Source organism: Mucor mucedo (genome assembly GCF_025094135.1).
Source record: "Mucor mucedo strain NRRL 3635 chromosome Unknown EV154scaffold_66, whole genome shotgun sequence".
Taxonomy (NCBI): domain Eukaryota; kingdom Fungi; phylum Mucoromycota; class Mucoromycetes; order Mucorales; family Mucoraceae; genus Mucor; species Mucor mucedo.
Window position 1 is genome coordinate 1 of NW_026252350.1, and position 21,322 is coordinate 21,322.

At 36.0% G+C, this 21,322-nt stretch overlaps 7 protein-coding genes across 7 annotated transcripts; 3 read left to right on the top strand and 4 right to left on the bottom strand.

Moving 5' to 3' along the window:
* Nucleotides 1-5,580: 5,580 nt before the first annotated feature.
* EV154DRAFT_513666 (uncharacterized protein) lies at nt 5,581-6,069 on the bottom strand. The gene has a single exon (XM_051602043.1). It carries the CDS (start codon nt 6,030-6,032, stop codon nt 5,601-5,603), a length of 432 nt encoding a protein of 143 aa, XP_051456079.1. The 5' UTR covers nt 6,033-6,069; the 3' UTR covers nt 5,581-5,600.
* A 9-nt stretch (nt 6,070-6,078) lies between these two features.
* EV154DRAFT_513667 (arsenical-resistance protein) lies at nt 6,079-7,722 on the top strand. The gene is made up of 3 exons (XM_051602044.1): nt 6,079-6,321; nt 6,397-6,763; nt 6,827-7,722. The coding sequence occupies exons 1-3, from the start codon at nt 6,168-6,170 to the stop codon at nt 7,539-7,541; spliced, it is 1,236 nt and encodes a 411-aa protein (XP_051456080.1). The 5' UTR covers nt 6,079-6,167; the 3' UTR covers nt 7,542-7,722.
* Nucleotides 7,723-7,749: 27 nt separating this feature from the next.
* On the bottom strand, nt 7,750-9,028 carry EV154DRAFT_513676 (kinase, pfkB family). Its single transcript, XM_051602045.1, has 5 exons — nt 8,756-9,028; nt 8,558-8,689; nt 8,279-8,501; nt 8,104-8,210; nt 7,750-8,037 (listed from the first exon to the last, which is right to left on the bottom strand). The coding sequence occupies exons 1-5, from the start codon at nt 8,983-8,985 to the stop codon at nt 7,779-7,781; spliced, it is 951 nt and encodes a 316-aa protein (XP_051456081.1). The 5' UTR covers nt 8,986-9,028; the 3' UTR covers nt 7,750-7,778.
* Nucleotides 9,029-9,046: 18 nt separating this feature from the next.
* On the top strand, nt 9,047-12,418 carry EV154DRAFT_513680 (T-complex protein 11-domain-containing protein). The gene is made up of 4 exons (XM_051602046.1): nt 9,047-9,582; nt 9,685-10,154; nt 10,218-10,919; nt 10,980-12,418. The coding sequence occupies exons 1-4, from the start codon at nt 9,174-9,176 to the stop codon at nt 12,054-12,056; spliced, it is 2,658 nt and encodes an 885-aa protein (XP_051456082.1). The 5' UTR covers nt 9,047-9,173; the 3' UTR covers nt 12,057-12,418.
* Nucleotides 12,419-12,570: 152 nt separating this feature from the next.
* On the bottom strand, nt 12,571-14,643 carry EV154DRAFT_513682 (uncharacterized protein). The gene is made up of 3 exons (XM_051602047.1): nt 14,587-14,643; nt 14,164-14,474; nt 12,571-14,106 (listed from the first exon to the last, which is right to left on the bottom strand). Exons 2-3 carry the CDS (start codon nt 14,411-14,413, stop codon nt 12,824-12,826), a joined length of 1,533 nt encoding a protein of 510 aa, XP_051456083.1. The 5' UTR covers nt 14,414-14,474; nt 14,587-14,643; the 3' UTR covers nt 12,571-12,823.
* Nucleotides 14,644-14,969: 326 nt separating this feature from the next.
* On the bottom strand, nt 14,970-17,182 carry EV154DRAFT_423375 (P-loop containing nucleoside triphosphate hydrolase protein; the record flags this gene model as incomplete). The annotated part of the gene is made up of 6 exons (XM_051596132.1): nt 14,970-15,056; nt 15,110-15,468; nt 15,661-15,877; nt 15,935-16,146; nt 16,224-16,362; nt 16,559-17,182. 6 exons carry the CDS (start codon nt 17,180-17,182, stop codon nt 14,970-14,972), a joined length of 1,638 nt encoding a protein of 545 aa, XP_051456084.1.
* A 2,641-nt stretch (nt 17,183-19,823) lies between these two features.
* On the top strand, nt 19,824-21,322 carry EV154DRAFT_513690 (homeobox domain-containing protein). Its single transcript, XM_051602048.1, has 2 exons — nt 19,824-20,490; nt 20,550-21,322. Exons 1-2 carry the CDS (start codon nt 19,872-19,874, stop codon nt 21,137-21,139), a joined length of 1,209 nt encoding a protein of 402 aa, XP_051456085.1. The 5' UTR covers nt 19,824-19,871; the 3' UTR covers nt 21,140-21,322.

Consider the following 21,322-nt stretch of genomic DNA (forward strand, 5'->3'; position numbering starts at 1 on the left):
AGTACTTGCGCATATTGATTCCTCCGTCTTCAAGGAGGAAATCAATAAGTCTGTCATCACAGCTAATGTTATCGCTGCAATGCTTATCAATTGCCTCCCAAGGATGGTAATTGGTGACAGCAGCTTCGTCCTTGACCGCGATTAAGGTCATACCGATGTTCTTGGCCTCGGTTTCCTTGGTACCAACCTCATTTGTGACCTTGTCATCCTTGGGCTCCTTTTGGCGGTTACGTGATCCTTTAGGTCTACCTCTACCTTTCTTGACTGTCACCTTAGGGGTAGTCTCCTTGGGCTTCTCATTGTCATTGATTTCGCAAACGGTAATGACTTCTTTGCCTTTACCTTTGTCACCTGAGACACCAATTGTATTTTCAGAGTATTGTTGCATGTTATCAGAGTTCATTTTAAGTTTATTGTTATAAAAATGTATAAGCAGTGGCCTCAAAATGTTCACAAGCTAATAAGCTTTATATAAGAAGTCAAAATAAAGTTTGTCAGGCACAGACTGATGTCATATTTACGTCATTGATGAAGCATTAAAACTCAAAATATATTTTGGGGTCCTCATTCGTAAAAATGTAATTATATTTATGATTGGCTAATTATTTTTATTCAAAAAATATTATTTTTTAAAACTTCGACGACTGAGGACCCCTATTCTTATCCTTATTTTACTAAGAAAAAAAATCTTTCCCAAAGTAAACACCGGGCTTATTTTACAGTCTACCTCCAGTTAGATGTTGTTCCATAGTCACAGCTTAATATTCGATACTTTTTTGGCTGTGCCTAGGAGATCACATGCTGTAGTGATTGTCCCTTATGCGCCTTAAGGCAGGTAAAAATAAACAAATAAATATTGACCTGAAACTTTTGAAAATGTCCGCTCCTTAGCTATCATTACAAACAAATGCTACCAAAGAGTTTATTATTAATCTCTTTAAAGCTTTATTCCCAAACCGACATTGACACAGTAATCATCAAGGTCAAACGAACATTTTCAAATGTAATTGCACCTATTACAACAAATAAAAACCGCCGAAAATAGGGATTTTCTCTTCCTAAACTCAACCTATCGAGAATGAACGTTTGAAAAGGCTTTAAGAAAAATAATCTTTTGGGTAGTAATGGCAACAAAAAAAAAAAACTTGCGTCTGACTTGTTAATAGCGTATTGAGCAGAATATAAAAAGGATCACAAACTCAAAGGTCAAAGTTTGGCGACGAGATTTATGGGATAAAAATTACTTTTAAATGACTTATCTCAACAGTGAATATCCTACACGATCCGGCAGGTAGTATATAAGAGAAAGTGTTGTATATGGTATACCTCAAACGGTGTATACTGAGCCACTCAAAAATGTTTGATTATTATGCAGCTTTTAGACACAGCCACGAAAACACGTCTTAGGCTATGATTAAGCGTACTTTGGCTGTTCCTGAACAAAAGTCTTGGCGGATTTTCCGTTCAAAGTTCTATCGCAGTTGTATTCTCAGAAATTTAAAAATGGCTGTACCTGCGTCTTTTTTTGTGTCTTTTGTGTTTTGTTATATGTTGTGTTTCAGGTGTGCGATGTACGGTTCCACATCAATAATGAATTCGTTTTAAAGAAAGAAATGAGGACTTTAACTTCATACAGATAGTCATAAAAAAGATGCGTGTGCTAAAAGCGCAATTAGTGGATCCTAATTGTAAACATCATATACCCATAACGCTTTTGCGTACACACATAAAAAAAGTGGAGGGGTATAAAATTGTCAACAAGCTCAGGTAACGCCCCTTCTAATTTACGTGAAGCTGGTTGGGCGTACAATCTTTTGTTACCTTTTTTAAATTAAAACTCAGTTCCCCAAGGTAAAATAAGCTTGAGGACGGTGCTTAAATACCGAGTCAGAAGGGTTAGGTCTGTTCTTGACTTATGTGAATAACTTCTTAGAGGAGAATAAAGATAATGTTTATTGATTGATAATTGAAGCTATTTATATGTTTTACAATTGTCAATCCGGAGTAACTACAATTGTATTGGTTCGTTAGGTAGTAAATACGATTGCTGCGGTTGGTTATGTGTATTAAGTTACAATCGCCGATTAGCGGATTGATGACATAATGGACTCACGACAAAGGGTTTTGACATCATCAAAACCCACGTTGGCTTTTGGATTCCAAGGGAACACCTTCGCACACTACATGAAGAAAATTAAGTTGTTATTGGACGATCAATTCCTAAAAAGGCATGACTTAACCCGATTTTGATTACAGACATCTTTTTACTTTTTCACATTCTGATTAATGACGTTTGCAGCTTTGGTCGTTTCAAAAGGTTCCACGAGCTTTTCTTGAGAAAAAGGAAATAGTAAAATTGCTCTTGGTCCGTGTAGTAGTTGTTCCGTTGGGTGTTTTTTTCCTAGAGTCTGTCTGTCAAATGCCTTGGGTTCATCTTTTAGAGATTACGTTTTTATTTTCTATCTAATTCTACGTTGTCATACGAAATGAAGGTTCTACCATAACAGTAGATGTTTTTTTTTCAGATGAATCTACGCTCTACCTCTACCACCTTCTTAAAACTATCCTCTTCAAATAGATAGATTTTACAAAAAAATTGGAAAAGCTGGTTGTACTATATGTAGAAAGCAGGTGACGTTTTTCAAAAATTGGGGAAAAATATTTTTTAAGGCAATCTGACTTCAAACAGATGAATTTGATAACCCATATTGCAATGCTAATTCTATCGAACATCCACAAAACTTTATCCAGCATCCTACCAATGTTTGGTTACTAGACTCATTAATAAATGATTTTAAAAACATTGGTTCTACCATTCGTTCGGCCATTCAATTTATAAAAAGTAGGTCGAATCAAGTTTTTTTTTTCTGGGCAATCTATTATTCGAAATGGGATCTTCTATTGGAATATCTAGTAACCCTGAGTTGTAAATGTATAACTCAGGATATTTTTTATGCTATTATTTTTTATGAGTGTTATAATATTATGTACCTGTCGATCAAGGATCGATGGAATGATTTTATATGCGATTTTATATGTTAAATAGTGCGATTTTAGTACAATCAGATCATGCAACGGTTACTGTAAAAGATAAATACTTGTTTGTCAAGTGTAATTGGCAATAGAACATAATAGTTGATCATTTATTCATTATCTTTGTAATGAATAAAATACGATCCCAAATATAAAATGTCTTATCAATTTGTATATTTGGTTGTAGAAGATAGGTATCCATTAATTCATACACTATTTCTTTATACTCTTTATCAGCAGTATAATTATATCAATATATAAGTAAATGAACCATTTATATTAATAGCTGCTCTATTCTCTCTATGGGTAGCTAATCCATTGAGAGAACTATCAATATTAAGTTTCTCTTTCTTATAATTCTTGATTTGATCTGAGAAGATTCTCTTCTCAATCGGTGATATCGTAACTCAGTGGTATAGCATTCCGTATCCAACTGTCATTCGTATATCGTATTTAGGCCAATCATGCAATCTTTAATATAGAAGTATGTACTCGAAGTAGGAGAAGTTGTATAGCAGTATACAAGCGTATGCTGATATGCAACATCAAAGGTTGTTTTAATTTCATGGTTTATTTATTTAAACGATTTGCTTAATTATTCTTAAGTGAATCGTACCCAAATACGACAATCCACAGTTTTTTCTCATAGACCATCAGACGTTTTTTTAATTAATTTATTTTTTTCGTCCATAATAAAGTAGTATCCAGGTAGCAGCATCACTTTTGGTTTTACTTTATTTTTGTTCTCCATGCAAAACATGTGCAACCGTAAAAAAATTCGAGCGAGCTTCGACTGGAACACGATCGAAGCTCGCTCGAGAATTTCGATCTTTATTCCGATCACTACGCATGAGTCAATGATTCCCGTATTTTATTTTTAAAATCACAGCACAACAACTGGAAAACAGAAAACCAAAAAACACTTCTATGTGATTGCCTTGCATCACACTCATAAACTAGAGTCACCTTACTCCTTACAAAAAATAAAAAAAAAAAAGAAAAGGAACGTAACAAACACAAAATATACTTTTAATCCTAATTTACTCAACTTCCGGACCAACAACTATGAGCTCTAAAAATTACAATCCTATAAAATAAGCTGTCAATTCTTTATATCTATCCACTCCACAAATCGCATTGCATTTGAAATCACTTATTATTTTACAATCGTTCCAATACGAAAGGACTGTTTTTTTAGTAAATACTGCATTTATGAATATTGACTATCATAAACATGTTATAGTAAAAAAAGATAAACGAGGTATAGTAGGTCGAAATTATAAAATTTGTTCGTGAAAGAGGTCGGTCATTGATATCTTCCCAAAAAATGTAAAGTACGATCTGTATCCTTAAGGTCTTCACCAGGGGAACGAAAAGATACAATCTGGAAGCCTCGAGGAAATGGAGACAAGTCGAGTTGTAGTAGGTGCTTCCGAGACGAAGTTAAGAAGAGGCGTTCGGCGGCTGCAAGAACTAAAGGCGTAGTAAACGGACGGTAGTCAAAGATAAAAACCCAGCGTGCATGCCAATTATTGTATATTGGTTCTTAATTTTTTTTTTTTTTTTTTGTATGTTACTTTGCCTCCTTTTTCAATAAAAAATTGTATTTATCATCACTCTCTCACGCAGTCTACGTACTATAACATCGAGCGATCTCGAGCTTTTGTTACTACAACTGAGTTGATCTAACAAAAACTCGACCTGAACTCAACCGTAACTCGCTAGAGAGTTTTTGTTTTTATTCCGAATTATACCAAACACTCAAATCTATTACAAAAAGATTGTTTGACAAGCAAAATAGGATCTGACGTCTTTTAAGACATTCAGATCCAATCAGCGAATCTAAGACAATAATAAGAAGGCTGTAGTGAATTTTCTCCAAAATTGAAAAAAGAAAAACTACGAAGATCAAAGCCATCATTCACTCATGCTTAATATCAGTGATACATCGTTTAAAGGCGTTTAATAATGAAATCACGCTGATAGTTAATAAACACGACTCGATCATGCACTGCTTATCAAGTTTTAAAAGAAAAAGAAAAAAAAGGAGCGTCTCTAATGTTCTTGTCAAGAGAATAAGCTCAAAAGAATTAAAAGGGTATTATAGCACAGTGCTATGCAAAATTCCAGAGGTATACCACTGTAAATCGTGATGCAAACGGGTAAAAGAACATTAATTTATTTGAATTTTTATCCGTAGACAACTATATTATCTATTTCCATTTTATCTTTCTAAAAAAGGCAAGTTAATGGTAAAAAGAAATCTAGATTACAGCTATTTCAAACAGATTTGGCCTTGTAAACAAAAACAAGAAAAACATTTTTTTTTTTTGAAAGAAAAACTATCCGGGCATGGTGAAAAAGCCAAAAAAAATGCCATTTGACCTGGAAAAATGGATTAGTAATCCAAAAGTTTTTTGTAATTTCTTTTGCCGATGGTTATTTGTTACACGAACGTACACAGAAAATCCCTTCTCCCCCCATAATGTTTAAATCTCACATGAACCCGAAAAAAGAAAACCCGCCCAGTACAATAAAGTAACAAGATTACAAGGTAAATATAAAATTTATTGTTCGAGAGCAACACGTTCAGCCACCAGTTTTTCTACAAGAGAAATATCGGGACGACCTAGGACAGCTAATTTACGATCCCAATCAATGACAAAAGGTCTTTCAAGGAGTGCGGGATCAGCTTGGATCAAACGATAGGCTTCTTCAAAAGACTTGGCCTTTCCTTGAGCTTCAGGGCGTAAGAGATAATTCCATGGAGCTTCGGACTCGGGCTTTTGTGTGAGACCGAGGTAATCAGATAAGATGCTTAAAGTTTCGTTGGAAGGAGTATTGACTTGATATTCAATCACTTCTAAGTCATAACTTGCCTTGTTTGTTTCCAAACATGATACACTACGCTTAGACTTGGTACAAGTGGGATTGTGAAATACAGTTAATTTGGGCATTCGAAGATAAATCAGAGAGAGAAAGAGAGGGAACGAGACCATGTAAATTGTTTTCTTTTGTAAGCATTTAACTTTGAAGGTCAGATGAGTAACACTCCCCCCAAAAAAAAATAAGAATACTTAAACGTTTTTGATCTGTTCTTCTTTCTTCTACTCTTCTTTCGCTCCAATTCTAAAATGTCAATCCACTATAAAACAGAAGAACCCAAAGATATTAAAAGTGAGGAGAAGCAAGAGGCTTGTTACAAGACAGATGATTGCAAATTCGATTACTGTAGTGTTCAGCCTACCACCGAGACAGACAATAAGCAAGAAGATGTACAAGAGACAGGTAACTAGATAAATTAGGAACAGCAAAATCAAAGTAAAACTCATGTCACTGATTTATAACACACTCATGCTCCAGCTTTGCTCAGGAAATTAGGTTTTCTGGATCGCTTCCTTTTGGTATGGATCTTACTGGCCATGATTATCGGTGTAGTTATTGGCTATTATGCTCCTAATGTTCAAGAATCTTTTCAGACAGTTCAATTTGGATCCGTCTCTGTACCTATTGCGATTGGCTTGCTGGTAATGATGTACCCTGTTTTATGTAAAATACAGTACGAAAGAATGCACATTATTTTAAACGACAGGAGAGTTTGGATTCAAATCCTGATTTCCATCATCATTAATTGGATTATTGGTCCTATTGTTATGACTGCTCTAGCATGGGCTACACTTTTTGATTTGCCTGGGTTCCGTACTGGTGTAGTTATGGTTGGCCTTGCAAGGTAACAGAAAAACAAATGACAAGGATATATACTACGTGTACTCACATAGGAGTCCCCACTTAGATGCATTGCTATGGTTCTTATTTGGAATACGCTTTCTGGCGGAGACCCAGATTACTGTGCTATTCTGGTGGCTATTAACTCTATACTCCAAATTGCTCTCTTTTCTCCTTACGCCGTCCTATTTATTAATATTGTGCCATCCTGGTTTGGTGCTCCTTTGGATAATACGATCCATGTAGAAATTTGGCCTGTCGCTCAATCCGTATTGATCTATCTTGGTATTCCGCTTGTGGCTGGATGCATCACACGTTTTACACTTCGCTGGGCAAAAGGTGACACATGGTACAACACTGTCTTTTTGCCACATTTCGGTCCCCTGGCCCTGGTAGGACTTATTTACACCATTATTGTTATGTTTGCCAATCAAGGCCATCATATCATTGACAACATTGGATCTGTCTTCCGAGTTGCTGTACCACTCTTCTGCTATTTTATTATCATGTTCTTTGTGACATTTTTCATTTTAAAGAGTGTATTCCATTTCCCTTATGAGATGGTGGTGACTCAATCTTTTACAGCCGGCAGTAATAACTTTGAATTGGCTATTGCAGTCGCAGTGGGTACGTATGGTATTAACTCGGAGCAAGCCTTAGCCGCCACTATTGGCCCATTAATTGAGGTGCCTGTGTTGGTCATTTTGGTTTATATCACACTTTATCTTAAAAAGAAATTAAGTTGGAAAAAGAATATAGTTGATCTTGAAGCGTCCAAGTAGAAAAAAATAAAATTACATCATTGGTTACATATGCCCAGTTGTACACATAACAAAATGACGTGATGAAATGATATGCCGGATTGCCTTTTGTGTGTAACAAATGTTTGTCTTTTACACGAAAATGCCTTTTTTTGAAAAAAAAAAATAAAATAAAATAAAATAAAAAAAATAAAATAAAAAAGCAGGTACTTGACAGAGTCATGCATTATGGCGTTGACTATACAAAAAAGGATTTTATTAAATGAGTGATAAACCATCAAAACCTTTTTGAGCTACTTTATTTGTAGCTAAGGTACATGCATACTGTGTCGCACTTTTGATATCCTGACCATTACGTGAGAGGCAAGAAATGATACCCGCATTGAACGTATCACCCGCACCTACTGTATCAATCACCTTTTCTATCTTGTGCAAAACCGGTGCGTGATAAAATGTTTTGGTTTCGTTATCTAGTACAGCAGCACCATCTTCTCCCCAAGTACAAAATGCCTTCGCACTATCATTTGTGATTTTTTTTAAAATGTCATGTAAAAGTGTCATTCACAAAATGTTAGTGTTTTACCTTGGTTTTAATTGTGTGTTCAATACATCCCAATTTTTTAAAAATGAGATAGCGTCTTTGAACCCATGATGTTGAGCAAATATTTTGGAAAAGAAGACGATGTCGGCCTATGTATGTGTATGTGATGTTTATAAGAGATACGGGTAAGGACACATAATACAACAGATACTTTTACCCTTGGAATCAAACATTCAATGTCATCTCTGAGAGGTTTCTCTAATTCTACTGATATCACTAACTGACGTCTCCAACCTTCATCTGTTGCCTTGTTACTTAACCAGTCAATTTGAAAAACGGTTTCAGATATGTTTCGACCTTCGAAATGAACCCACCAGTTGTCATATTTATTGAGGTGATTAAAGGTCTCTCTAAATTCAGCGCATGTAATGTCTTGAATACTTGTTCGGAGAAAATGTTAATTATTAGAATAACAAATAAAATGACGATATTTTACTCGTTATGGGAGAGGATAGTTCTGGATCCAGTTAATTCATTGTGTATGATGGTAGATGAAGGTGTGATGGAAGCGTCTCTATAAAGAAAAAAATCTTTTATCTGCTTTTCTTTATGCATATCTGTGATATAACTTTATGGTTTTATTAAAAAAAAAAAAAATGTCTCTGTCTCCCAATGTCTCTCTCGCTCTTTTTACCTGGATGTTTCACGGGATCCGGCAGCAGACATGTAACACACATTCATATGATCAAATTGTGTCAACACTTGAGCAGTGTTACAGGTATTGCCACCTATTCTTTGTTCAACAGAGTTGGCTCTTGTTTTAGTGTCTTCTTCAGGAAAACCACTCACGTGTAATATTGTGTCCAGGTAAACTTGCCCGACTAAAAGAACATTGCGTTTGCCCTGATTCCACTCCATTTGCATATTAAAAAAAAAAAAAAAGGAGAGAAGATAACAGCAAAAAAAGAGATACACGTGTAGAGTCACAGGTTAAAACAATTGCGCTCGTTTAATTTTTTATTTTTTTATTTCATCATTTAAATTTGAGTTTGGCAATCTTCTTTTTTTTTTCCCTTTTTTTTTTATCATCAATTTTCTATAAGAAACCCCATATGGATACTCCAGACGAAAAAGGGTTTTACACATTTGAATCCTCATCTTCTAGTGAGCAAATTGCTCAAAAGCCTATTCATTTGGAAAAACGGTTTAATGCCAGTCTTCTTCATGGAAAGCGGAACCTGAATAAAAAGACAGCGGCAGCCAATGTGGAGTCTAAACGAGAAGCTATTCTGCAAGAACGAAGTGCCAGGTTAAATCAAAACTTTCAAAAGGTGAAGAGAATTGCCAAGGAAATGAAGGACCGTCGTCAAGACAAGTTGCATCTATTAAGCAAGTCTATGGCTTTGGCTGAAACAAAGAGAAACCAGCATATCGAGAACAGAAGAGCTGCCTCTAAACAATCTGTCGAAAGAGCCAAATATATTGTCCTACAAAATCAATATCGCTCTCAACAAGAACAAGGTAAATTTTATAAAATTCTATTTTTAATTGCACAGTCCAATCGGAATGGCGTGGAAAATGAAAGAATCTTACAATTTGTCATTTTTTCTATAAAATATATAGAGAGGCGCAGAGCTGAACTTGAAACTAGATTTCAAAAGACAGAGCAAAGACGATTGGCCCATTTAAACAGATATCAACAGCAAAAAAAGAAAAAGAATATAGTTACCTCCTCTTCTTCTCCTTCTTCTCTCGTTTCACCAATGTCAACCATAACTATTAACAACAATGCCAAAATTCTGGATGAACCAGTCAAAGTAAAGAAACCTTCTTCGTGGTCCATCATCTTGAAGGCCTTTCGAGGTTTAGGTCTCCCATTACCTTCCTCGTCTGACACCTGGCTCGAATTTAATGCATTAGGAAAATTACTTAACCAAGCCAAAGTCATTGTCGTCACCACAAAGGTGTTGAACACCGCATTAAAAATGAATGATGAGGATAGCAGACAACGTGCACGTGTTCTCTTGACCTCATACATGACTCTCATGTGTCCTCGAGAAGTTTTACAAGACGTTGAAGGCACAGAAGAAAGGGTAAAAAAAAAAATTATATTACAAATCAATGCTTTTTTTTTTTAATTAACTCTGTATGTAAAGGTATTACATACTTCTGCAAAGCAAATGTTGACCTTATTTGAAATCTGGCTCAAGGCCCATGGTCGTCCTGGTGCTACATCTGCAAGACTTGCATTTGTCCAAGCTTGGAACGAATACAATGTCTTGTTTGAATCTTGGAAATCAAGAGACTGTACTCAGCTGACTTACAATATGATTGGTTACTATGTTGAGCTATCCACATTGCGTCAGACCATGATTGCTCAACAAAACGATCCTTCAGTAGGCGACCAACTACAACAACAATTGGACGAAATTAAACTCAAGTTGGAAAAACTGGGTGGTCCTACTGCCCTAGCCAATCTTCAACGCGCCCTCGAATTGTCCAGTGCATCCACTTCGACAGGAAGAAAGAAGCAGCAACAAAAGAACACACCTCGTTCTCCTGAATTCGACACCGAGTTTGAAACCCAGCAAAATGCAAAGAACCAGCACACGAATGGCGAACAACTGGGTCACTTGTTGAATGGCTATGCACCTGAATCTGGTTTGACGAATGAGCAATTAGCTCATGAATTGATTATGGATCCTGAATTTAAATTGAAGAAGCACGAACCAGCTAATGATTTAGAAAAGAGAATTAGAATGATGGCAGAAAAGGCATTTTTTGACAAGGTTGCACAAGACATGGAAGAAGGCCGTGCAGAGTTATCTTTGCCTTCTTTGATTGTTGACGTGAAAACTGTAAGATTATTTTAAAAAATACATGTAAGCATACTCGAAAGCTGACATGATTATCTTTAGCGTTTATTAGCACTTGTTCGACCTGGCACCTCCATGTACAACAGTGTGGATGAAGGTATTGATCTATCCTTGATTGAACAGCAAATGAAGCAATCCACTTTTGATATTCGTGGTATGATGGATTATGTGTTAGATGTGATGGCTAATATGTGTGCCCCTGTACGTGATGAAGAGATCAAGAAACTTCAGACCAGCACCAACCTGATCGAACAAATCCAGAGCGTCTTACACCTTTTAGAAGACATGAGCCTAGATTTAGCCAATTTTCGTCTCCGGTCTCTTCGTCCTCATCTCATGTCTATGGCGGTTGAATACGAACGAGAGAAATTTGCAGCCATGTTGAGTAGCGGAAAGATCCAATTGGTTCGTACGCAAGCTTGGTTAAACGAATCTGCAAGTAAATTATGTAGAGTGGCAGCACAACGTAACCCCGAAGGAGTTTTACCAGAAAAGAACAACAAGCCTACGCACGATTCTATTTTTGAAGATGCATATGTCTCCTTACTAGTCCAACCACATGAGCTCAACTTATCCCGTAATTTACCAGAGACCTTGGATATGGATGCGAATCGTATGGCTGATTTCCAAAATGAGGTACAGGCAGTGACCATTGTTGCCGCTTTACTTATGTTGGCCAGAAATTTTGGGTCTGCAAGTCCCCAGGCTTTGACAGAGTTGGGGACCAAACTGTTTACGATGTTAAAGGACCCAACGACTGCTATCGATAATCTCTCTACCGAAATTGAGCATGCTGTCAATGTAAGGCCTGAACGAAGAGAGATGGTGCGTACCATGGTAGATAAGACGGTGTCACATTCAGATACGGTCTACTCTTTACTCTCCCGTCGTGTGGCAACCGTTATCAAAACAACGATACAGAATAACAAGTTTGTGACGGATGCGGTTCTCTCAAGTAACGGGTTACAACATGTTCGTAGCAATCTTCAATCTGTGGCACATAAAATACTACGCATGACTCACCATCATCGAAAGGTCTATGCGACTTATTATGATGACATTATTACAAATGCTTTAAATGAACATCTCGTGGTTTCACCCAGTACAAGCAGTACCTAAATCAAAACTATTTTTTTTTATTATGTATACATGAATTAAAAATAGAAAGAAACAAAAATATTGTTGTTATGGGGGCGTAAATTTTAATCAACACTTTTGCTAACAAAAGGAGAGAGAGGGGGGTAGGGCATTTCTGTTTTTAAGGCTCCGGGTGAGTGCATTTAAATCATTTCATTATCCATCATCTTTTAAAGAAGCACAAACCAAAACAAACAAACAGACGATTATGTTTTTGTGTAGTAAACTCTTTGAAGAGCTTCGTACAATAGTTTCGTGTGAAAAGCATCAGATTTATATGACACGATGATGACAAAATGAAGCCATTGTGCTACAAAACCCATGATTGTTTAATAATAAAAAAAAAAATATGTCACTTCATTTTTTGGCATTGTGTTCATTTTTGTTGGTCTGTATTTGAAAATTTGTAATATGATTTTATACATGAAGGGGGGAGGGGCCCTAAATTATGCACAAAACAGCTTTCTTGTTACACGCTATTATTTTGCATGACGGGTTTGTTTACATTTAGAATACAAATTGTATTATTAGTTTATTAAAAATTAATAATGGTAGAGAAGGTGAGTTTTTTTTGTTGTTGTTGTGGTGTTAGTACAGTCCTTTTGGGTAAAAGGAGAAAAGAGGGGGAAGGGAGAATATCATATGAATATACCGCATTTAGTTTTTTTGCGTGTGAAGATAAGGTGTATATAAGGTTTTTTTTGGAAGGTAAATAAATGTTACATATAATACACAAAAAAGGTCTGTTGTTATTTTTCTAATATAAGATCAGGCCCTTTCCATAAGTTAATGAGTACGGCCGTCACCAAAATAATGGCAAAACGACACCAACGAAAGATGGAACGAAACAGATAGCGAATTTGAAACAAGATACGATTTGATAAACCTTTAGGCTGTATACAATCATCATCGTCTAGTTTTAAAAGCTGGCTTGAGATGGTCGGTAATATATTTGGGTACAAGTTGAGTTCAGCATACATGTCATTTCCATCTTGTTCGGGTGCGAATAATTCATCACTTGCGGATTCTAATAGATTTTCGGCTTCTTCCAAGATGCGACGGTCATTCACGCCTACCGTGCTAAGGAGTGTTTCCAATATACAGTCACCCGGTCTTTTATAAAATGAGGTGAGTTTATGTTCAGTCATACTTGCGAGATCGTAAATTTTTGTGAAAGTCGATAGGTTACTATCGGAACTACTCTTTGTTAAACCATTTGTATGCTTTCGTGAAGAGAATGCATTCTCCAATTCACCCATTAGACTCTGCATACTACTGCCGGCCATCGTTGGTCTACTGTCGTCTCCGTCGTCGTTGTATAAACTAGCTGTATTTGAATGCAAAAGGCCTTTATCACGCAACCTTGATAAGATCTGTCGGTGATCTTCTAAACTATCGTTTAATTCCTGAATATGTGTAGTTTGTCTTTCAAATGCCTCCTGTAAGGTAGAGTAACCTTGTTGTGTTAATTCGAAATGCTCAAAGTTGCAGCGTAATTTTTCCAAATCATGAAGAGAAACTATGAGTTTTTCTTCTACGGATTTCTTGGATGCTTGCAATTGTTTATTTTCAGTAAATAACTCTTGCATTTTAGTGGTTAATTCTTCCATAAGGACCAAATCATCGGATTTCTGCTGTAATTCAAAATCTCTCATTTCATCCATGTGTTTCCTGATTTGCCGTTTTTGTACGCTCAGCTCTTCTAATTCATGTATTTTGCTGGCGGCAATATCGAGGTCAGCTGTCAACTTTGTAATTTCGGATTCTAATTTACGTTGCTTGAGTTCATATTGTTGTTGGGTCAGTTGGGAGTGTTGCTGTGTTTGATCCAACATGCTTTGTATTTCTGCATTCTTTTGTTCCAGTGATTCGATAATTGCATCATAAGCTTTCCTACTCGATCGTATTTTGTCATTCTCATCGCCTCTGGCTTTACACTCACTCACGTTTTGAATGAGTTTGTCGTAATCACGCTTTAAATTTTGGTTGTGTTCCAATAACGATTTTCCAATTTCTGCCGCTAGTAATAAATCTATAGACAAAACAACATTAGTAAAACTATTTTAAAACAAACAATAAGTTTTCTTACTCTTCTCTTTTTCACGTAGTGATTTGTATGCATTCTTTAGTAAGGTACCAAGTTCTGAAGCGGACTTTTCGGCTACCCAAGAAACGGATGATATGATGGATGTGGTGGATGCTGCGGGTGAATAAGGTGGATCTTCCATAAAATCCATTTGTTGTGGTGAATACAAGTGTGTAGGTGTTGATTGTGAATATTTTGTAGGCACTACTTGTAGCCTTGGTCGTAATTTTCTATTAGCATGAGTTGAAAGCATAATTGTTACAAATGTAAAATGAAAGAAAAAGAAAAGAAATAATAAAAAAAAGTAACAAAAACTTGATATTTATCATGAGAAAAAATTATTCGGAGTTGATCATTTTTTGTTTGTTTCTCATCATAATCCATCCCCCCCCCCTTTTTTTTTAATACCATCTTTCTCTCTTTTACCTTTCTCCGTGCTACGAATAAATGTTATTATACATTCCATCTGCTGACTTGAACCGGACAAAAAAAAAATGTTGGGGTATTTATTATTACAACGTTGCACAAATGGGAAACAATAGTTTTTTATTTTATTTGGAAAGCGGTTGTTAGCTGAAAAAGGAAATTGCACGACTAGTCAATAACCACTACTTCAGGAACGGCAGGAGTTTTTGGAACAACCTTGCGCCTCTTATTGGTGGTTTCTGTTAAAAGTGAATCCTTTAAAAATGTGCACTCAATTTCAATTGCGCGATTCTCTGTTAATCTCTCACCAATTGGACCAACAATAATATATCTATTTATACCCATGATTAACTTACATTTATGTGAGTATGTTTATTCGCTACTTACGTGATTGTGCTGTAGGGCGTTGCATGGTATTCCTCAGTTAAATATCCTCTTATCATGAGTTGATTAAGCATACGTTCAATATTCTATATTTATCTTAGTCTCAACCGTCATTTTACGTATCAAAATAAAAACTTACGTGTTCATTATATTTTTTATCAATAGGGATCATAATTTCATCGTTTCGTTCTACTACAGATTTCAACGGACCCAAGCCCCGATTTTGAAGCATTTGAACAAGTTTGGTCATGGTGACCCGTTCATTGACTTTTTTTAGCAAGAGACATAACCTAATGATCGTCTCGGCAACATCAGCGATATCCTCTGTACAAACATCCTCTGGTACTCGATTACAGTTATCACAATTACCGCATACCTCGTCAGGTGTAATTTCATTGACGAGACCTTCATTCTGGTTTGAGTCTAAAGCAAAATAATTCTCAAACAAGATCTTTCGACAAGTTTTATAATCTTCTGCATATTTGATCATTTCATACACTAGTGGTAAACATACATTAAAATTGAATAACTTGTTGTTGATATATGTATGTCCAAACTTACATCCGGCTCTACCGTTCATTTCATTCAGTACAAAAGGCGAGAGGCGCATTGCTAGCATCGTTCCATGTTATTGTGTGTGTGTGTGTGTGTGTGTGTGTGTACAAGAATAATAATGTGACATATATTTACCATCTGTACCACGATAATATATAATACATTCAGCCTTATTGCCATCGCGTCCGGCTCTTCCACTTTCTTGATAATAGCCCTCCATAGACTTGGACATGCAATGATGGATGATGAATCTTGTTTTTAAATGATTGATACCCATACCGAAAGCAATGGTGGCTACAATTACATGTAACTGATTTTTTCTCCATTTCTGATGGATCAATTCTTTATCTTCCTATACAGAAATAAATAAATATTAGGGGAAGGGTGTTACAAGAAAGGCCTACTTTACGTCGTCCATATACGCATGATATGTTCCGCACATGATTTTTCCTCTGCTCTCCTTGATGATACTTTGCGCAACCACCTCGGCATCTTTTTTGGAAAGACAGTAAATGATGCCTGATTCTTTAGGATAATTGTCATTGATCCAGTTTGTGATGTGTCGGATGGTTTCTTCCGCACTATCCGGTCTCTGTACTACTTTATATACCAAGTTGGGTCCTGGTTAAACAAATAAAAAGAACAAATTTGTTTCATTAGCGATTGGCAAAAAATTAAATAGAATTGTATGTATTTACGGTGAAGTGGTGCGCTATAGACCAGTGTACCATTATTAACTTGCGGTTGCTTCATATTCAGGATTCGCATGACATCCTTCATGACTGACCAGGGACATGTGGCTGTCAGTGCCATAATTTTTGTATTTGGGAACAAAGTCTAAATGTTTGTTGTGATTAGCCTTTCACGGTAAAAAAATAAAATAAAATGAAGAACGTCTTTTTTACTCTTAATTTATTCAATTGCTTATAATCAGGCCTAAAAAGCGGCGTTTCAGTTATGAAAGAGACAATATGAAATATATAACTTACCTAAAGTCACTGCCTTGTTGGGAGCAGCAATGCGCTTCGTCAACCACAATTCTTGAGAGAAAACCAGCATCATAGGATTGGTTTAATTTGGCCATAAACATTTTACTTTTCGAGACTTTTTCTGGAGTGACATAAAGTAATTTAAAGGAATTTTGGTTGGACAACATGCCTTGATACACAGACTTTACCTCTTCTTTTGTTGTCGAGGCAGTTATATATACAGCTGGCACGCCCTGTTCATGTAACTGATATACTTGATCTTTAATCAATGAGACGAGAGGTGACACAACGAGTGTAAACCCATCATCTAATAAAGCGGGTAATTGATAGCAGAGAGATTTGCCTGCGCCCGTAGGTAATACAACAAACAGATCTCGCTGTTTGTCCATCGCTGCATTGAGAATGGGTAGTTGCAAATGACGAAATGTCTCGATTTGAAAGTGAGATTTCGCCTTCTCCCGCAGATCGGAAGACCATGGAAAGTTTTCCTCGTTGTAGTTGTATGTTTCTTGTGCCTGTCCTTCTCGAATAAAGTTCTTCTGCATAGCATCTAGAAGGGCATTTCGCTTTTGAATAAGCACATACTTGTCTTGTTCTAACAGCTCAATGGCGGAATCTATCGAGTCTATTTCCTGGTTAATTATCTCGAGCTGAGATTGATGTGACATTTTGATGAAAAAGGGCAGAGAACGAGCAAGTCTATAAAAAGTAAATCGTCACACCTACATAAATAACCTGAAAAAAAAAAAATGCTGCTTCCGAAAGTCACTGTTTAAGCAAAACTTTTTTTTTAAAAAAAAATATAGGAGATCGCTTATGACCCTCATGCTTAACCTGTGATTTAATGCCTATGAAAATTTGAGTTGCGGGCGTTGCTGAAAAATTTGAGTCTGTACATATTACATGTATGTAGGCCTGGGGCTTTTGAAAGATAAGTAAAGGCTCAAACATTAAATGGATGATTAAATAAACAATTAAATCATCTTGACAGAAGCCAGTTCTTGTTTATCAATAATATAAAACTTTTCTCCTCCCTTTTTTCGTTTCCCACTAGACCAAGAGATATAATTATTGAGACAATCTTTACTTACATACGAAAGTAATAAATACGGTAAAAGGGTTGATCAATAATGATTTTGAGATTGCCGTCGGCTGCAGGATTACAAGCGGCCATCTAAAATAAAGCTTTTTTCAGCCTTGAAACTTCAATAGGATCTTCATTCCTCTTTGTTAACTTTGGCCAAAAAGAAAATAGGAAAACTTGAATAACCTCGAAATACTCTTCTATCAAATGATTTGACAGAAATCAAGGTACATTAAGCAGAATTATCAACCGTTTAAACGATGCAATCAGAACCACCAGTCAAGTCGTTTATACTTTGTTTGAGTTGATTTTTTTTTTTTTTGAAAAAAAACTCTAGAATGTCTCTACTGAATCTAATGTAACAGTCATTGATGCTATACAGAACAAAAGAAGGATCTAGTTCGAGAACCCAATGAAGAATTAGTTGAGGATTTAGTCGAGAATGAAGTTAAAGATCCTATTGAGATGGATGATGATCTTCCCAATAACAGTGTTCTCACCGAGTATTTTAAGAGTATTCAAACTCGTTGGACAAATGAAAGATATATCTCTGAGTACAGTGATTGTATGTAGTGGATAAAGCCTATGATGACCGTTTTAACTTTATAGACATAAAAGGATGTCAAGTATTTATACAGACCACGAGTTTATCTTTGGATTCCCGACCTTCTACTCGACAAAGGTTTGGAGCAATCAAGATGTCTCCAAAACAAGTGTAACAAGTAGCTTGAGACAAAAGGCTGCAATAAAAAGGCCTTATACCCGCGTGGATATGTTCAGGTACTCTTTCCAGAAAATTGAGCAGCATATGCTGACTATGGACATGAAATGTCAATTACTTTTTACACCGATGACGTTAAAGGAGACCAAGCATATGATGGACCATTAAAGGATGTTAAACCGACTTCTATTGATGAAATGAATGGTACAGGATCCAATAGCTGCAATCACCTTCAGTTGCTTAAAGATGTTGAAGTATCCTACATTTATCGCAAACTTGATTTGATGGATAAATCGTTTGACTGATGAAATTAAATTTTCAGTACGGATGAAGTGAGCAGTCGCTATATGTCTCGACTGTGAATGGGATATTAGCTACTCTCAAAGGAGTAGATAACTGTAAAGTAGATGTTGTACAAATAGCATATGAAAAGAAAGTGTCTGTCTTACACGTCGAAAGATGTTGGATCTCTCTGTCGACTTCTTCGATGAGTAACTTTGAGAAAGCCAGGCTGGTGGGGGTTTAAGCAGTAGTTCAAAAAGTTTAAAGGTCTACTGCAAAGGAAAGATAAATTGAGCTCATTGTGTTCATCAAGAAAAGTACTCCCAAACAATACTTTATCTTTGTCAGGTATAGTTCTTCGTGTGCTGAGAGAAGACATAAAAAAATGAACGGGAAAGTCATTTGTCTAGAGTATGGAGATTATTAGTCAGTTTTGATTGTTTTACGAAGGGGCAAAAACCATACTTGTTCTCCTTAAACAACTATTTGGATCAGCTGCTGGCTCCACTAGCGAGTCATCAAGAAGTTTGCTAGCCATTGAGTACTATATTTACCAGTTCAATATTTATTATTACACGCACTCAAACTGACATAAAAATGTACGTTTTAAATACTGTCCAGTAAATACGCGCACATAGCGCTGTCTCTGGAATATTTGATTTATTACAGGAGGTTGCTACGGAATATATTTACTCGAGACAGTGATGTAGATAAGCCCTACACATATAGTTTTGATTATTAATAGTGCATTTATCCCCACAGTAATATTGCTGAAATTAGATAAATTGATATTGGCCAAGGTGTTTAAATAAAAGTATCGTTACATGAGTATCCTCTGAAAGGTAAACCAAGGAAAAACAGGTTTTATACAGTATCCACTTTATCTAATAGATTTGCTTTCATTATTTTATTATCTATGTTAGCTCGAGAGTCATGATGATTATCGTACTAACTAGTGATTAGAGCCGATTTGACTTGGCTTTAAAAAAAAACAAAAGGTACAATTTGCAAAGGATAACCAATTGTTAACAAGTGACCAATCAGTAAGGGCCAATTATTTTTTTTAATTTTTTTTTATTTTTTAAAAGGGACAAAATTTATCAGGCGCACTGCAACCTCTTTTCCTTCTCACACACAACCAAAAAAATAAAAAAACCCTCACCCCTCCCTTCCCTTCCTTTTCGCAACCCCTTCTATCCTCTCTCTCTCTCTCTTATAATCTACATTCCTTTCTAAATTTACATTCCTTTATTTTTCCCTTTTTATAATCATGTCCGAATCAACTCCCCCTCTTAGTTCAGATGACTCCAAGAAACGTACTCGTGTTACGCCATCTCAGCTTACCATTCTAGAAGAAACCTTCAATGTGAGTGCCACACCCGACTCAAAGATGCGAAAACAATTAGCTTTCAAGTTACAAATGCCAGAAAGATCCATTCAAATCTGGTTTCAAAATAGAAGAGCTAAAGTAAAGATGTTGCAAAGAAGAGTTTTGTTGCGTCAAGAACAGGAGGCTGCAAGAGCAAGATTATGTGCTGAAGCAACATCTCATCACGGTACTGGTAATTATTCTTATTGGTATGCTCAGCAACAGCAACAACAACAACAACAACAACAACAACAATTGCTTCAACAGCAACAACATTTTAATATGAATAGACACTTACATAGTGCCAAATTACCTATTCATCGTGCTTGGAGCACTGATATGATTATTCCTCCTCCTCCTCCTCCACCTTCCTCCATTTTTCATTATCCTCACCATCAACCCCAGAGTGATCCTCCTTCCATCTCAGTCACTGGTCCTAACGATTTAGATGAAGACATCTATAGTTTGACTATCTCACCTTCTCCTACACCCCAATCCTTTGCTGCTTCACGTCGAATGGGTTTGTATATTTATCTTTATTATATAATATGATCACTAATTTATCTTTATCTCATGCAGAGAGTGAACCACCTTTGCATAGTAATAATAACACGGGTTTAATTACTGCCACAGCTGTTACAGTCGGATCCTGGCATAGAATGAAAATCAGTCAACAAGACTTGATGTGTTATTATAAATTAAGTGAGCGTTCATTTTCGTGGCATATTCGTGACAGTAATTATCATTTCAAGATGATGATATCATTTGACAGTATTGCATCCATTGAATTAAATGTACTAGAAGACAATATTTCAGCTCAAATTGATATGGATTTAATTGAACCTCCTATTTTCTTTATGGAAAATACAGCCACATCTTGGGTTCAATGTAGTGATTTCACTGAAGGCATGCAAGCTTCTGTTGTACTACGTCACACGGTTCGTGGCTTAGCTGCGGATCTTCGACAAGAGTTGTTGGCCATTGCTGGGATGGATGAACGATTATGTCAAATTACACGATTTCCTGCTGTAGATACCTATCAACAACAAACATCAATTGAGCAGGCTCTATTGATGTCCCAACAACATCATCAACAAAGTTGGAGGCATCAAAGTTTACCTCTTTCCAATGTTAAAGATTATTGGGTACCTCCACCTTATCCCATCTAAATCAATTTACAACTATTTTTTTTTCTTTTTTTTTTATATATATATATCTTATCCCCCAAACCCCACATATATATTAGACCTCTCTTTTTTTTTTTACTCATTTTTTATTTCTATATTTTTACATATATATTGTATATATCTTATACATTTTTATTAAATTATCCCTCGATTTTTGTCACAACT